At 37.8% G+C, this 18,474-nt stretch overlaps 1 protein-coding gene across 1 annotated transcript; it reads left to right on the top strand.

Annotated features, from left to right (window-relative positions):
- NMBR (neuromedin B receptor) lies at positions 1–17,765 on the top strand. Its single transcript, XM_040059132.2, has 3 exons — positions 1–764; positions 14,679–15,027; positions 17,364–17,765. Exons 1-3 carry the CDS (start codon positions 349–351, stop codon positions 17,763–17,765), a joined length of 1,167 nt encoding a protein of 388 aa, XP_039915066.1. The 5' UTR covers positions 1–348.
- Positions 17,766–18,474: the final 709 nt, after the last annotated feature.

Below are 18,474 nucleotides of genomic sequence, written 5' to 3'. Positions count from 1 at the left end.
ACAGCGCCGGCCGCTCCGCGGGCGCGGGGGGAGCGGCGCTCCCGGGGACGCGGGCAAGTGGCGGCTGTCCCGACGGCGTTCTCTGCCTTCAGGATCTCCTGCCCGCCGGTAGAAGCTTGTCCGGAGAGCCGAGGGGCAGCGCATGGGAGTTTTTAATTCCCTGCCCGGCCGCTGCGCCGGCGGACATTCCTCTGCATTTCTTGAGGGCAAAAACTCGGCAAAGGAGGGGTCGGAAGAAAGGCAATAGAGGAAGGGGGGAAAGTTGATTGACTTGCCGAGAGGTAAAGGTTTCCTGTGGCTTCCACTGCACTTTGCACTGGAGACCTTCAGTCCACGCGAAGCTGGAGAATGGAGCCAGAGCCCCCGCCCGAGCTCACAGCAATGCTCCTCGGGGAGAATGGGAGTGTTCACCTGGTGCCCGACGCAGCCTTGCTGTCCCCGGGGAGAGGCACGGCCATGTTCATCATCCGCTGTGTGATCCCTTCACTTTACCTGCTCATCATCACTGTCGGCTTGCTGGGCAACATCACCCTCATGAAGATCTTCATTTCCAACAGCGCCATGAGAAGCGTGCCCAACATCTTCATCTCCAGCCTTGCTGCTGGTGATCTGCTTCTGCTAGTGACCTGTGTTCCTGTGGATGCCTCCCGGTATTTCTCTGAAGAGTGGCTCTTTGGAGAAGTGGGCTGCAAGCTCATCCCTGTCATCCAGCTGACCTCCGTTGGTGTCTCTGTCTTCACACTCACTGCCCTCAGTGCTGACAGGTAGGAAAGCTGGGCTGCCACCTCAGCTCCCTGCAACTTGGGATGAGGCTTGGTGGAAGGTAAAGCGCCTCTCCAGATAAGGTATCCCTGGTTTGCAATCCCCTGATTCCAACCTGTGAGGCGCCCATGCTTCTTTCCTCCCTGGCCAATGGCAAGTGTTACTAACTGAAGTTAAAGGGTATCTGCAAATGGCTGTGCCTGGCCCCCAGCTTCCAGGGTGTCAGCTGCAAGAAGTGAGTTTAGCCCTGTCTTCTGCACCTCTGGGATTGTCCTGTAACAGTCCAGAGACTGAAATTTTATTCATTAGAGTAAGGTTTTGGATGCCAGATACGACCCTGGCCAAGTCACAGTGTTGTGTCAGCAGGCAGTGAGTGACTTAAACCAAGTTACGCACAGGTGTATATTTAATCAGTTAATTTCTTTCTGCTGAGAAGGTGTACACATGTGGGTGTGTATGTGTGTCGGTGCCTTAGTAGAAGAGCAGGTTGCCAGAGGTGATTGCCAGAACTGGTTTAGCTTCTGGAAATTTAGGGACACCAGATTGCTCTGTTTTAATTGTCAGTCTTAAACTTTTGTTCAAACTATTCTTATCTTCTGAACTTTTAGAAAAGAAGAATAAGGAAAAAAAAAAAAAAGAAAATAACCCCACACAAACTAGAAAATAACACTTTTATCTCCAGTACTTGTCAAATTAGGAAGAAACAAAGAGTTGGATCCCTAGTTTTTCCTCCCAATTACTGTGAATGAGCACTTAAGGAATTTATAGCAACTGAGTGTCTGTAGGACTATGCTTCAGCCTCTGAAAGACAAAATCTTGCAGTGTAATTGCAGACATAAATTATATGAAATTATCTTTATTTTTTATCTTAGCAATTTTTTTGGAAAGAAAGGAAAAGGTTGAATTCTTTCTCCATATAAATTCTCCCATTTTCTTTTGTTGGGTTTTGAACTGAGCCATTGCATTATATTGGTGCATGATGAGTTGAGTTTAGAAATATATCTTCACACTTAGAGTAATGTTTCTTTAAAATTTTTAATCCTTTATTTTCTTTAATAGACTAAAACTTTTTTTTTCCTCTCAGCTAATTCAGTCAATTGTTTGATTTCACTTGAGGGTAGTCTTCCATGAACATTAATTTCACTTCTGTTTGAATCAGGACCTAACATATTTGTCTATAAAGACTGTAACTTGTGGAAATGGTTTATGGTTTTGAAGAGCTTGCAAAACATACCTTAAAGTGCACACCTGTAACTCTCTGATTACCTCAGTTAAATGGTATTTCAAAATCTGTCCTTACAGATCCAAGGAAACCCTGCAGTTTTCTTTCTGCTCTATTTCAACTCCTTAATATCTTTTGGTGTACATCTTACTTGAAAAGGGAAACAGTTAGTGGAGATCATCTCTCTAGAGAAATGTAATGTGAGGGAATGCTGGTAATTTCATGTTTAAGGATTCATTAATTTGCTTTTTATATAGCTTTGGAGCATTCATTGTTTGATTTTCCAGATAATTTTATATCCTTCTTTTTACATCAGTAACGAGTCAAGAATTTATAATACTGACTCCATTTATGCTTAATGAATCCAGAATTGCACATACTAAAAAAACAGTTACAGTTTGTGTGCTGAGACCAAGTAAGCTCATACTAAATACATTTCTCCAGCATTTTGGACTCCACAGTATATGCCAATGTCAGAAATGGTTATACTAGGAATTTACAATGTTTCTTTAACCTTTGTAGTTTTATTTTAGGTAACTGAGAACAAAAAACTTTTATTTTCCAGTCAGAAGATCTTCCACTGACTTCAGAGACCAGTCTCCTAGGGCCCAGGAGATTGCTGAGTGAAGCTGGCTGAACTTTCAGTGCTGTCTGGGTTGGAGCCAAATCTACGGTCTTTGTACAACACTTGTGTTGATCTAGAGGCGAGGCACTGGTGTGGAGGGGTTTCTGTGACACTAATCTGTAGCCCGATTCTAATGTGTGTTGTAACTAGATTAGTCGTGGGTGGTTATGCTGGCAGATCAGAAGTGTTGGCAGCATCCTGCACCCAAGAGGGGCTGAGGAGGTGAGGCCTGGCTGGGAGCAGTCTTTTCTCCAGATAAGTTGATCTTATCCTTAGGGTAGGATGTTAGCAGTTTGTAGGCAGTGATGTCACCACGAGGGCTCCATCATAATACAGTGCCTATCTGGTCTGGTACACAATGTCTTCTTAGTGGCCCCTTCTTTCACAGAAAATGTTCAAAGTTTATTAAAATAAAGATAATTAAAGCCCTTCCTGCTTTTTGCTCCTTGTAACCATGAGGCTGCCAGACATTGATTACACTAAAGAACAGATTTAGGAATACTTAGGATTCTTTGGAGTATGACTGTGTAAGTTAGGATAAGGGAGAATGTCTTGGTTTCTACAGTCTAATTAACACGTATTGTTTATGTGGAAATTCTGCATGACAATTTCCTTATGTGTGATGCATTCAACAGAAGTAGCTACGGAAGCCATAAACTCTGAATGATTGTTGCCAACAAACTGAAGGAAGAAATAGTAGTACTTTTACTACTACTAAATGTAATACTATTTTAGTAAAAGTAGTATATATATATTCTAAAGTTGCTTTATTTCATGCAGATTTTTTTGTCCCGGGGGAAAAAAAAAATCAGTAATGCTTTCAGTATGACAAATATGCACCTTTTATTCAGAAGCTTCATTATCGTGTATTGAGATCATTTGGATTTTAATTTGGGGATTTTTGTGTTTGTGTACAAATGTAAAATGTAGTTTTTAACAATACTTTCCAGACTTTCCTTCCATGCAGATGAAATTTAGCAGCATAATCTGCCTGAGGTTGTCCATCCCCATCGCAGGAATAGCAGCTGGCTCTTCCCACCCCTTAGTTCCTGGAGGTCTGGCTGCCAGGGCTGCTGCAGCCCCACATGTGTTGGGCTGGAAAGTCGGTGGTGAAGGTGAGGATGGTGGCAGCAGAATTGATACCATGGTGGCACTGGTGGTGCAGGGTTTTGGTGTCAGAGCAGGCAATCTCCCTCTCCTATGGGGTGGAGAAGGCAGCACAGGAGCTGTGCTGCTGAGCCAGCTGTCCCTTCTCACTGCCACACAAGAGATATGTAGGGACAGCGACCCTGCCCCTCATGGCCACTGAGCTTTCTCTATTGTGGAGAAACCAGACCACCTCTACAAACCTTAATATTTATCATGTTTATAAAACCAAAGTAAAAAGAAAGAGCGATTAACAGAAAGAGAAATCTTAATAGAGTGAAAGACAAAAGAGGAAAAGGAAGCAGGCTGAAAGACAAAAATGTACTAAAAAAAAAAGAGGGGAACTAAGGGGAGTGTAGAACAGCACACTCTGAAAGTGCCCAGAGCTGGAGCATGATGGCCAGGGATGCGTTTCCTAAAGATGTGGTGGGACAAGAATTGAGAAATGGAGCTCTGATGAGCTTGTGTCTCCAGGGTCAGTTTTGACAAGGGCTAATGGATGTTGATGAGAAAGTCTCAGAACTTGGTCTTTGATAAGGAGGATAAAATAAAGAAGTGAGAAGTGTTTGCCAGAGGGACTGCAGCATGGCACACGTGGAGAAAATGTGTGTCAGTATGCCCTCACTGCAAAAAGGGCAGAAGCCAGGGATGAACCTAACTTCACCCATCCAGTGATGGTTGCTTGCACTCGCTCAGTTCTGCACAGAGTGTTTTTCCAATTTGTGTCCATGATGGACCATACATTTAGCATAGAAGGCAAACTGGGCCCTTGTAGGGCTCCTCAGCTTTTTCTCAGTGAGGGATCTTACTGTTTTGTGAAGGGGAAGGAGTCTAGGTAGGGTGAGAACATAAGCAGGGAGGTATGGAAAGGTGTTTCCAGGATGCTTTTCAGGTTCAGAGGTCTGGATGGCATTTTAACCTTAGTGTGGACAGCTCAGGGCGTGAATTAAGACTGGGTGCTACAATGTGCACCTCTGGCATTACTGCATTATTGTGAGGTACCCACAAAATGCCAAGATATCCGGAGTGAATAGCCTTTGGAGGAATAAATAGCAGCCCCTTCAAACAGCTTTAAATTTGTCCCATATAGTCCTTCCTTTCCTCTTTAGCTGTCATTTATGCCTCATTTTTAAGTGATTCGTAAAAATAAGATTAAATTTAATTCTGTTTCTTTTCCTATGCTGAAATTTCTTTCTAATGAAAGATTTAAATATGTTAGCTCTAATGCAGTTCTGCTGCACTCTAATGGAGACAGCAAAGCTGAATCCACCCTACTCAAATTGGAAAAGCATCGTATTTGCTTTATTCCTAAGTAATGTGACATAGACACCTTTGATGAGACAAGGACTTGAATAACAGGGTACAGTTTGAAAATTTAAATTCATACTTAAATAGCTAAAATAGCTAAATTTTAAGCCTGAGATGCTTAAAATATATTCTATAGATTTTCATAGCTAAACTATTTGTTCCTTCTTTTTTTCCCCTTTATTTATTTGTTTTAGATTTGCAAGACTGCAATCTATATTAAAAAAAAAAAAAAAAATCAAAAATTTGTTTTGCAAGTTTGCACCCTGTGCTGACTTCTGATGCCCTCTGATAACAAAATCTGTTTTGGCTCGGTTTGCTGGTCTATTATCTTATTTTTTTTTGGGAACTTTGGAAATGCTCTGAAGTGTGAAAAGCTGCCCTAGTAACTTCTTTGGGTATTTCATTAGTAATATCACCTTAATGACAACTTCTTTTTACTTTTCTCATAATTAATTTTTAGTTTTTTCTTTTATTATGGCACATGCAGGCTGAAATACAGTGATTTAAAAAATATAAAATCCTCATTTCTTATGAGATGTAGTAGAGCAGGTGAAGCAGGACAGTGGACATGATTGCCTTTTGGGCTCTAATAGCTGATAGTGAGGGACTAAGGAGTCCTTATGAGGAAAGTAGTATTAAATGACATCTTGAAAATTACTTATAATTAACTAAAGAGTAAAGAAAAAATAATCCAAGGTAAAAGGGAAGATTATCTGTATAAGTTAAAAACAATGCCTTAGCTGTATCCAGTAGATGGAAAAACAAAAATATATGGGCCAAGTAGAACTATAGATGCTATAAGTATATATTTTAAAAACCTTAACACTTCAGGAAAATGTACTGAATGAATGAATTACTGAAGTACATTAAAATAAATGATGGCCCAGATGTTTCTCTTACTGTAGGCTGTAGCAGTATGAAATACCAGGCAACACAAAAGAAATTTAGGAGAGGTTTGCAAGGTTTGTCTGTCACATTTATTAAACTTGCCTTTTAGTTCATATATGCAAACTTGACTCACAAAATAAAGCTTGCCAGAAAACCTTTGCCAAATTAAGCAATGAAGCCTGTCCTCTCCTGTCCCCACCCAATAATTTTCCAATTAGTTTATATACATCTTATGCAGATAAAAGGAATATGACATAAAATATTCCAGAAAAAAGAGATGGCAGAACCACCCCCTCTCCAACAATGCAGAAAGAATTTTATATCTGGAGCAGATTAAGATTAACTATTAGTAGATTAACTATTCTAGGGTAATACTGTCCCAGCCGGCAATTCAAGTCAGCTGTTGGAGAAGTTCCTTTTGTGACTGTCTTTGCACAGCTGAAAATGATTTCTCAGCAAATAACATTTTCCTGCCAAGTTAGGCAACTGTTTCTCAAACTTCATACAGACACATGCGTCTGTGAAACTCCTGCTTTTTTGTGTGTCCTGTGTGGACTCTCCGATACAGAGACAGCTTAGATTGAGGATGGTGAAGTGGGAAATGGCTGTGGTGTTTATCCCAGTCAGTGATCAATGCAGTGCCTGTGTTGTGCTGGTAGAAACCAACTTGTGTTAACTATTGCAAATGCTGGTGTCTGATTGCTTCTTCTGAGCTAAACACAGAGAAACAGCTTCAAAATCATCCCTCCTGTCTCCTGCTTTTATGACCTATCCAGTAAAAGCCTGTGTCTGTGACAGACAAAATAGCTGCTAGACAGCAGATCCAGCCCAATTCTTAACAAGTATATCACCATTAATTTATTTTGTTTGCCCCTCAGCATAATGGGGTACATGATTCCCTTATGTGTAACACTGCAATGGGTTAATACAAATTGGAATGTTAGAATTCTCAAGTCTGCATTTAGCAGATCCTCAGAAACTACGCCAAAGATCAAGTATGCTCTACCAATGCTTTGTTTAGGAAAAAAGACTTCACATGATAAATTCATTAAGAATAAATAATACACCTCTGTATATGTGTGTAGTGTGATGGAACTCTTCAATATCTTCCTGAAAAGGGATAACTTAATTGAATCTTCATTTTAAATTGTTTAATTACAGAGGAACTTTTGTATTTATGAGTTCTGCTGCAGAACCAGACTATATATTTCTGGTGCTAAATTATTTTATAGGTTTTTATATGTATTAATGAAACACAATATATGCAGTCATGATCCCTATGTCTAAACACGTGTCACTAGCAACTTCTAAATCCATGCTGAGATTCAGCATAACTTGACAGTGTAATTACAAATAGCAAGTAAGTTCTTAAAAGTTCATTACATTTGCAGAAATTAGAGGAAACCTACTTTGGTGTCCACTGAAGAGAAGCATATTTTGGAATTAAGTTGCCATAACTTTTCAGATATCAGAGAAAATAACCATGAGGCAAACAGTCCACATAACCTTTTCATAACTGCATCTGCTGCATATAGATTTGTATATTTCCAGGTTTGTATGAGCATATATTAAAATAAATTTGTGGTGTGTGTATAAACATGAGAGAAATGGGTTATTCTGATATGCTGTCATTATATCTCATAAATTTTTTTTTCCTTCATGTTATTATTCCAAACATTGTTTTGTGGTTTTTTTTCCCATCTGCTTTTAATAGTATTTTTTAAAAAATAGTTTCATGCTTATATTTTAGTTCCAAGTTTGTTTGATTAAATGCATTTTAAGGATTGCTATATTAACTTTTCCCTCTATAATCTTTTTATATTCCTTTTTTTACCATGGTGTGTTCTTGTTTATTTTCCATCTACATTGATTTCAGGGCAGACCAAGATCAGAAGTTGCAAATATAATTGACCTGGAAATGTGTTTAAAAGTATAAGAGTAGAGCTTTTATATGATAATACTGGAGCAAATAAATGAATTTGCTGATTTTTGAATTTAGAAATTAGAGATTTAGGGTCTACATCCGCAAATAGGAAATTAGTTCTAGATATATTAATAGAGGTTTGGTTATTTAATTCTTCCTGGCTTGTAACATTTCTAAAGATCATCTGACCATGTAATGTTCACCACAACAGTATGTCATCTGCCATGGCCTGGACTATAACTGAATTAATCAACAAAATGGGAGGAATTGTTTTGTAACAGCAAAAATTTTATAAAGGTAATCTGGCACTAAGCGTATTTTACACTTGGGATTTCTTCTTTCAGACACTCTAGTTTCTGTAATTGATATTTTTATTGACCTTCTGATCCAGCAATGATGATTTTATGAGATCATTTTCATTCAAGTATGTAGATATTTTTGCTGAGACATGCAGTAAGCACATAGTAAATATGGAGACAAGCATGCAACTGTCTCATCTGTCTAAAGGTGGAGGTGTCGATGGGATTTGTATCAAACTCATTTGGAGAAGTGGATTTCTCTTTTCTCAAAGTCCTTTGACCCTTCAGGATTGAGACTATAAACCCTGAAAGAATTAAACAAGGTTAGTTGTGGTTTTCTAAGTTTTTTTTAAAAGGACAACAGAGAACTAGGGGACAAAGCCAAACAGTATCTAGGCTCATCCAGGCTGCACATTACAAGGCCTAATATCTAGCCTAGGTACTGTCATTCCCCTCATCCTATCCACCCCTCCTGAGCACAATCCAAAATCCAGAATTCCAAATTAGTGTTGGAATGAGATAAATAGTGTTGGATGAGATAAATAGAAAGGTGATAGAAGCCAAGAGAATACACATACTGAGTTCCCTTATACTTCCCCATTGGAAATAGTACATCCAGTTGTTTGTATGATGCAGTGGGCTAAGAATAAAGTTCTCTCCTCACAGATGAAATGTTAATTTTGAGCCACTGTCTAGCAGACCTGGACAATGGCTCCCAGACACCCTAGATGCATGAATGGTCCCATTTTGTTCCTCGAGAGGCACATGCCAGAGCTGCCTTTGCTCTGGCATTTTTGTGAAGGATGATTACTTTGGTGTTCCCCAGCCATTATTTAAACATAACTTTGAGATGAGACTCCTCAACTTGCCTGTTTCTTACTTAGTTTCAGGATTGTAAATGAAGCTTAGGCGCAAACAGAGTAGGTGCAATCTGGGGAGCTCCTGGCACACACAGCGGGGAAAATACAACTGCTCTCTCGTTTTAAAAATTAAGAAGGAATTGGCACAGTGGGTTGGTAGGGGCCAGCCATTGTGTGAGGCTTCTGGATGATGTTTTCTGGCACCTGAAAGTGTGGGGGTTTTTTTCTATGCTTATACATTTGTCTGTGTATATCTATCTATCTGTGCACAAACCCATATTCAACAGTACCAGAGCATGGGACAAAGGACTGGTACTCAGACACTTGTCAAGCTGGTTTTGTAGAAGTCCATGATGTGGTTTTGACCTGGGTCAATCTCTAAACAGTTCTCTAAACAATTTCTAGACATGATTCAGGATTACACACAAGCCCAGGGGCCATTACCAACAGAAGTGTAAACTGACAAATTTGTTTGGATGTGGTGGTCTCGTACTGGGCTGTTAAAGAGATTAAATAGTCATGGGCGTACAGCCAATGACACTTGGCCTCTGGACCTAAAAATAACTATAGCACTGTTTAGTTTGCTCATATAGATGTAGCATCTTTATTAGATTTGGTTCCTCATCCCTCCCCTCCCCCTTTTCACAGCAAAAACTTAGAGAAACTGCAGCTCTAATCATAACCTATTAGTCTGTCTTAAGATATGTAAAAACATGTTCATCAGTGAACATGAAATTATCAAGTTCACTTGAAATTATCAAACTTAAATATAAATTTACTGGGAGTACTGACATATATGAACTTTTCTGAATAATAGCTGGTGAAACAATTTACTGATATTGGTTTCAGGAGGAGAATTGAGCAAATTACTTATGGTGCTTTTAACTAGTGCAGATATAAAGGAATGACTTTAGAGAAGGAGAACTAAAAGTTCAGATTGCAGGCAGTGAGCTGGCATTGCAAGATTTGCACAAGATTGTAAGAAGCATAGTTAGCTAATGTGAGGCAAATAGCAAGTAGCAGAAGTAGAAAGAGAAGAAAAAGTTAAAAGGAAAGGGAAAATGTCTCCTCTGAAACACTGGGTGGACAGGACAGGTAAAGTATTTCATGCAGAAAAAAACCCCTCCACCATCCTGGGAAACTTATGGTTTGATTCTTTTCAGGGTGGAGAAATGATCAATAATTGTTGAAGCATTTTTTATAGTTTTTGGCTCAGAGTGTATTTTTACAGAGCGGAAAATATTTTCCACTTTGAAAAATCTTAAGTTTTCCCCCCTGAGAAACATAGAACACATGTTATTGACATTGACTTTAAGTGTGTTTACACATGGTCTTCCAGTCTTCATTTCATATACTGTTCATTATATTCCCTATCAGACCTCAAAGATGCTAATTACTCAGTGAATGAAATTCTCTGCTCTAAAGAGATAAGCACAGAATAAAAATATTGATATTGCCTGGAAAAAAAAATACTTTACATTGCAAGAATTTATAAGAATAAAATAGAACAATGCAAATCTCAAATCAAATGATAAAATGATCCCACAATATTTTCAGCTAGATAAATTGTTCTCCTCTTAATAATGCAACTGCTCATACAAGGATAAGGGCTTTGGTCCCATCCAAAATTTCATTTTACTGTAGTTGAGTGTACTGTAACTGGACATGATATGAGTATTTTTAACAAATACTGATTATATATCCACGTTTCCTTTTCACATATATTTATAAGCTTTTATGTTGTTAATTTTTTTCTGTTTGAAAGCACCATGAAGGGACACAATAAAAGACTAACAACACATGAATGGTTTTGATAAATTACTCTAGTTTGCAGGAAATGCAGTACAATGGTACAGCAATATCACTTTAAAAAGCTTATTTATAATGAGCAAATAATACCAACACCTCCAGCTCCAGGATTCAAATATAAATTAAAGCAAAGTAATGTGAGACTCCCCTGTCTGAACTGTGTCTCTGCTTGGTTTCTGACACTTCATTGTTATATTTATTTTCATTGTGATGTCATGTAGGAAATTATGTGATAAATTAGCGTCCTAATTTTGGTAGGTACTATATAAACAACAACAAGAAGAAAGTCCTTGGCCTGAAGGGCTTTTAAAAAAGGACAAGAATCAAAAGGGCAAGGAGATATTGAGGCTAATCTAGTTAGAATGGTAGGCTATTTTCCAGTGGCTGCCTAAGTATTGACTAGTTGTTTTGGATTTTTCTTTTTAGGGCTTGTTGTTTGTTTTTTTTTAAGGTCATCACAACAAATTACTCTAGACAAAGACATAGGAAAGCAAAGGAAGGAAAGCACAGGTCTAGTAAAGGAGCGCCTTCTTTTGAAATCAAGTGTGTGGGAGGGGAAAAAGCATTGTGGATGCAGCAGAAACAGCAGTAGTGCCTTCCATTCAAATGGAGCTGAGAAATACCTTTAGAAAGTCTTGGAAAACAAAAGTTAGGAGAAGTAGATAAAGTAGATTGGAGTTTAGAAGGTATCAAAATGTTATACCTCTGGAGAAAGAGGATATTCTTTTTGTGAATTTATTTTGGGATCGTGTAGAAGGGAGGAAATTGCTTTCAAATGGAAAAAAACCCCACTATACAAAACCACCAATCTGCTGAAGGAGAATGGGTAAATTTGTGCTTGTGTCTGTTGGCAGAAACCACAGCTCCAAAGACAGGAAGGGTTTCCTGAGTTGGGGTCCCTTTGTCAGCAGTGATAATAACAGAGGATATAAGAAGATGGAATTTAAATAAAAGCTTTTAATTAAAACCAAATGCATACTTATAATTACTTCCTGAACTTCATGGCAACCTATAATTTGTTCCTTTTTCATCAGTGAAGTAAAAGAAAAGACAAATTTACTTACTAATTTGACTAATTTGCACCATTAGTCTAATTTATTGCCATTGTTTATTGATGGAAAATATGGTCTTAGTAATTTGAATGGTTGGTGGTGTGTTTTAGCCTTACACTGGTTTTATACAAAGGAAGAGAACTTTGGGAACATTTCTCATTACACTCAGTTTACATTTCATTTTATCTGTAACCTGTTTCTTTTCACTCTATAGCTTTTTAAAGATATAAAAAAGATGACAGGTTTTGTAGAACACAGTGCATTTTTCTTCCCGTTGACACTGACTAGGTTGACACCTAGTAGAATAAAAGAATGGGTTTGTTTTGCACGAAACTCAGCTGGTTTGTGAAAAAGGGCATTCTACTCCAATGCCTTTCCACTTGGAGTAAGTTATGGCTCAGGGAAAAGCATTCTATTTGCTGAATCAGCAATATATGCCAAAGTCACATCTTCTGCTAATTTAAAAACTTCTGAAAAAGTCTTCCATTTAGAGATTAACTAGGCGAATTTGCTGCTAAAATGATTACTATCCATGACATGGTCACTTACTTGGGTCATAGGACTGTGGTCAAAATATTTTGAAGCAATGATATGGAAAAGGAGAGGGAAAAAAAAGGTACTACAAAACATTATTTTTATCCAATGTCCTCCCCCTACCCCAAAATCCCCAAACCAGCTCTTCCCTGAGAATGCAAACTTTTTTAAAAATGAGCAGATGTAAGGACTTGATATCACCTCAAAAATAGAGGGTCTGTCTTCATGTAATGAAATAGAGGCAGACAGCAATAGGAAGCAATTATTGAATAATAAGGTCACAGTTTGTGCTGGGTAGTACTCGTGCTTTGTGCAGAAACTTCTGCCCTTCCTATGGCAGTATAAAGGTTTTCTTTACAATTTAGTATCCAGGGAGTTTCTCACTGTGTGTTAGCAGAAATGGTAAATATAAATTAACAGAGACAGTTTGCTGAGTTTTGTTTTCTATTCCATGATAGGTGAAAATACAGTAAAAATTCTCTCTCTGAATTTAGAGAGGATATGAACATTAATAGCCATTATTTTTAATTATTTAATGGTCAAAAAATTTATCAGAAACCTGAGAAAGAGTATCCCAAGGCACATTTTGACTCATATATTCTCTGAAGGAAAGGTTTCCTTGTGTACCATGAGAGTGCTCTGCTCCAGACATTTTCAAGTCATAGTCAGTTGCAAACATCTACTTAAGGTGTTGAGGGGCTAGGAACTACCTGTCAGGACCTGCAAATTAGCCCTAAGGGGTATTTGGGATCACAGCTCCATTTATCAGCATTCCCTTCAGCAACCATGTTATGTTTGGGTATAAACTTGGTAAGTACTTAGACACTTGCTCATACCCGTACATATTTATACATCAGTATGCATGTGTATCTATCTACATGCATGGATATGGAATTTTATCACAAAGCAGAGGCATCTATCTTACTGTTCTCCTTAATCTAAGCTCATTGTGTAGCTAACAGAGAAAAAAAACCAAGCACCCTAGAGGGTGATTTAATATACCTAAAATTTGAATCATTCCTTGAAAGTATTTCTCCACTGACTGCAAACACCTGAGGATGTTATGGACTTGGACTATGAATCTCTCCTGACTCCCCTTATTTTGTTAAACTTTTCTTTGAATATTAAAGAAGAATATTTTTTCCGCTTCTCAAAATTTCTTCTCTTTTAGAAAAAATCACAGCCATCCCAAATCAAATTGAAAATAGAAACAAAAATATAATGAAGTTAAAAAAAATCCCATGAACAGACATACTGAGCATAGACAAAATGAAATGTTTTGCTTAACCTTTGTTTAAGGTTTCATTTTTATTAAAATCATTAAAGCATAGTTTACTTACATTTAAAAAAATTAAATAAATTAAAAATCCAAGTGGAACCTTAAGGTATCCTTGAAATATTTTTCTCAAATTATATTTGTCCTTATTACACATGCATTTTCTTGTGGAAAGCCTGACTTTGTATCACCTCCTGCAATGATTTTTTTTTTAATAAAAGAATTCTGGACCAAAGTCTACATCTATTAATTTATTTTATTTTGGTCTAGAGTGGTATTTCCATTTTCTGCAATTCTTCCTGTTTCTATTGCAGGGACTATGAAATTATCAGTTCCACAAAGGTTTATATGCAATCATACATTACGAGACAGATTTCCAAATTGCAGTGTAGAGCAGCAGCTTCCAGCTATTGATATGGAAATATTTACTTTATGTAAGAGTTTAATACTTTCTGCGCAGGCCGTGGGGAGTCATATATGCCTGACTTTATGATGATGCATATATTCCTCTGAAGGGGGCTGGGAGCATCCTAGAGTGGGAAAGTTGTGGTGGCAGCAAGAGAGAGCCCTGGGCTTCAGGAGCCAAGGAAAGAAGGAAGGAAGGAAACACTAAGTGTGCATGGGCTTGTACACGTGGAGTATGGAGCTAGGAGGCACATTTGGAGATTTGCTGGCAGTATTTGGAGCAGCAAAGGGTAGAGCAATGGCTGATTCTTCTCTTTCACCACACTGGCACAGAATGGCCACCTACAGCCACAGGTTGTATGCAGGGCTCCTTCTGCCTCCTCCTAAGAGTGTATACAGAAAAAGGTAGAGATTTAGAGAATGCAAGTTAAAGAAAGATTACAAGCCCCTTGACATTTTAAGCAAGAAAAAATTACATTAGTTTAATCAAAGAAGTGAAGTAAGCTTGTACATTGCATGTTGAATTTGAATACCTTTTAACTTGCATCTGCATTTTGATCAATTTCAGATACAAAGCAATTGTAAATCCCATGGACATCCAGACCTCCAGTGCAGTGCTATGGACTTGTCTTAAAGCCACTGCCATCTGGGTAATATCCACGCTCCTAGCAGTTCCTGAAGCAGTGTTCTCCGAACTGGCTCACATCAATGACACAGATAATGCCACGTTCACAGCTTGCATACCATATCCCATGACAGACGACATGCACCCAAAGATCCACTCTGTGCTGCTTTTCCTTGTGTATTTCCTTGTCCCTCTTGTAATTATCAGTATCTACTACTATCATATTGCAAAGAGTTTAATAAAAAGTGCTCACAACATCCCAGGAGAACACAGTGAACATTCCAAAAGACAGGTAAGCAATTTGCTTTTTACATCCCGGTAAAAGATTTGTGTGCTGTATACACTTATAAATGAAAGCCAAGGAATTATAACATCCAGCTTGTTGGATTTTGCAGAGGATTAGTTCAGCTTCCACATAAAATAGGCCAAGAATTATCTCAAAATTTTTCTTGTTTTCGCAATTACTCAGTATTAAGCCCAGTATGTGATTATGAACAAGGAAAATTATAAATTCATTGCCATGAATGCACATTCCTAACAGCAAATGAGATTGGCATATATGTTTCTATGTGCTGTTACTGTAACCATTACTTGTATTCTTACTGAGGAATGATGTTTTTGTAATTCATGATGGTGGCTTCACCTGTCTCTGTAGGCAGTCATTTTAGGAAAGAAATCTTACATTAATGTTTTGAGAATTGTTCCTTTTTATTTGTGCTTGGAAATGGGAAAACTGACATAGGCAGGGAAAACTTTACTTAGGGGATTTGAGATTCTTCTCAGATGAAGGAGTGCTGGAAATGTGAACATAGAGGATTAATTTTTTTTTTTTTTTTTTTTTTTTTTTTTTTTTTTTTTTTTTACTTTCTTGAATACAGTACTGAACTTGCACTTTTCTAATATCCTTTCTGCTAGAGACACTATAAAACTCTTGTTATAGATTCTGTATATCTTTGAGACAAAGCATTTTAAAAAGCTGGACAAAGCCAATCTTCCCTGTAAGGCACAGAAAGCAATAAGATAGTAACATTAGCAGGAACACACGTATGTACAACTAACAGCTTTTGCAGTGAAAGTGCCTCAACTACTTTGCAAAAGCATTAGTATTGATAGAGAAAAATACTTATGCCCATTTATACAGTTTTGAATGGTTTTCTCTGCCAGTAATTTAGAAAAATTTCATAGTCACAGAAATCTGTTTGCATGAACACGTTCTTTTAGAAAGATTACATTCCTTTATGTCCTTTTTGAGCTACATTTCATTTCTACTCTAGTCTGTTTCTTGTCAAAAGTGCATACATATTAGCACTCCATGTATTATTTTATTTGCCTGTGAAATATAGAGAGCCTTTTGGCTGAACCCTCTGGATGGAAACAATATTTAATTTATACCACATTTCTGAACTCACATGCATTTTCAAAGTAAGAACACATTTTTTTCATTCTACTTAGGTTTTTTTCTCTTTGTTAATCTATGAGGCTCAGAAGAATAGAAAATTCTGGTGAACTTAAATATCTCCCTGCAAGAGGAAATAAATTCAGACTATTGCTATCAGCTCATGTTACTTTAGGCTGAGTGTAATATTCATACTATACTTCTTATAATTTTACTCTGCTCTTGCAATCTGTCTGAATGTCAAAGTTTTTAATATTTTTTTTTTATTTCCCCACTGTTTTTTGTTTGATAACAAAACAAAAGATAGACCCACGAAAACTATTTAAAGATTAATTTCACAGATTTTGAAAAACCATTTGAATAAATTCAATTGATTGGGGTTTTTTTCCCCCAGAAAATTGAGTAGAGTAGAAAACTTTCCTTGCTCTGCAAAACCTTCATGCCTGATATACATAATAAGTCTTTTAGGAGGAATATGGGGAAACTTTCTGCCCCTCTTTGGTGCCTTCTACTTGGGCAGTTTATCTCCCTCTCTCAGTTTGAAACCACTGTGTAGGCTCATATCCTGCCATCTTTTCAGCCACTCTCAGTATCTACAATGTAATCTGTTATACCTTAGCACGGCAAATAAAGGTACGTTTCGTGATGTTATTGCAATTAATGTAACCTTTCACCATGCCCTGGAATTAAGATGCTTCAGATGGTGTAATGCAATTTTGGTGATTTCCTTAGGAGAGAGGTGCAAGCTGAGATGCTCAGTGAAAAACAAAGGGATATAGGTACCACTCAATAGCTAACACCTTAGTATCTATCTCATGATATCTCTAGATTTTGAAGCCAACAGTTTCTAAATAGCTTTCTAACTAAAACTTAAGTTTCGAGCCAAGCACTGAGATCTCATGACATCCTTTGGTGCATGCTTACAGGCTAAAAGCCAGTGTTTCCTTGGGTCATGAATCAATTACTCTTGCTGCGTGTACCATATAGAACAAGCAACCTTCTGTAACCGCAAACAACTAAGAAAGTTCACTGAAAGTAAACTGAAAGAGGAAAAGGAAAGTAAATGAGACAGCAAAAGTAATTCAGGCCTTGGAGGAAGCATTGAGTAACCTGGCCTTACTCAAGACAATTGTTGAAGCTAATATAGAGCAAAATGTGACATTTTAATTAAGTCTGTTATGTGGCGTAGTTCTATTGGTTGTTGTTCATTTGGGTTCTCTTCATCTTTTTAGATGGAAACTCGGAAGCGTCTGGCAAAAATAGTTTTAGTTTTTGTTGGCTTCTTTGCTATCTGCTGGTTTCCTAACCACGTACTATACATGTACAGATCTTTTCATTACAATAAGATTGATCCATCGATGGGACATATGGTTGTTACCTTAGTGGCCCGAGTGCTAAGCTTCTGCAACTCTTGTGTCAACCCATTTGCACTGTATTTTCTCAGTGAGAGTTTTAGAAGACATTTCAACAACCAGCTTCGCTGCAGGAAGAAAGCTCAAAAAGAGAGATCTGCCAGCTACTTGTGCAACTCTTCTGCCATTCAAATGACTTCCCTGAAAAGCAATACCAGGAATACAGTAACTACCATGACACAACTGAATGGGCACAACTTGAAACAAGAAATGTCGTTATGATCTAATGAGTGTGATTTTTGACTGTGAAACAAATCTGAACTTCGCAGCTTGTAACTCACTTTTGGATCTCATTCTTAGACAGTCCTCAGAAGAGAGGATCTGTTAAATTCTGGCCAATCTGAGGTTATTTCACACTGTCTGACTCTTAGATAGAGGTGAAGAGTGTTTTACTGACAAAACAAAACTGACTGCCATCATATTGTACTTTAAAGGAGATGCTGATATATGTTTTACATAAAGGGAAGCAGTGTATCTGATATAACATTGCTTTAAAATGTATAGATTTTTGGATCTTAAAATATGTATTTTTAACTGAATATTGATCCAGGTTTACATTTTGCTTTAATAGATTTTGCATGATTTTGGCTCTGTGGTATGTGCTAGCTTTGCTGGTTAAGACTGTTAGGCATTTTGGATTCAATTAAACTTTTATTTTTAATTTATTTTTTCTTTAACCAGCTCACATGTCAGCACAGGTAGTCAAACAGTCACAATGTCTGAAGCTTATTGCTGCTACTTATACAAGGCTGTTCATATAAAAGTTTGAAGGGGGGTGTCAGAGCTGAATCCCTCCTTATACAGTGGGATAGAATCTGACAAATAATCATTCCTAAACCAGGTGAGACTGTCACTGAGACACACAAAGCAGTCACACGCAGACGAGATTTCGCAAGGCAGAGGTCCTTCCGATCCCAGCTCACAGCTGAAA

This window comes from Hirundo rustica, chromosome 3 (genome assembly GCF_015227805.2).
Source record: "Hirundo rustica isolate bHirRus1 chromosome 3, bHirRus1.pri.v3, whole genome shotgun sequence".
In the NCBI taxonomy this organism is placed as follows: domain Eukaryota; kingdom Metazoa; phylum Chordata; class Aves; order Passeriformes; family Hirundinidae; genus Hirundo; species Hirundo rustica.
Note: the sequence above shows the minus strand (reverse complement) of the source record. Positions and strands in the feature narration are given on the sequence as shown.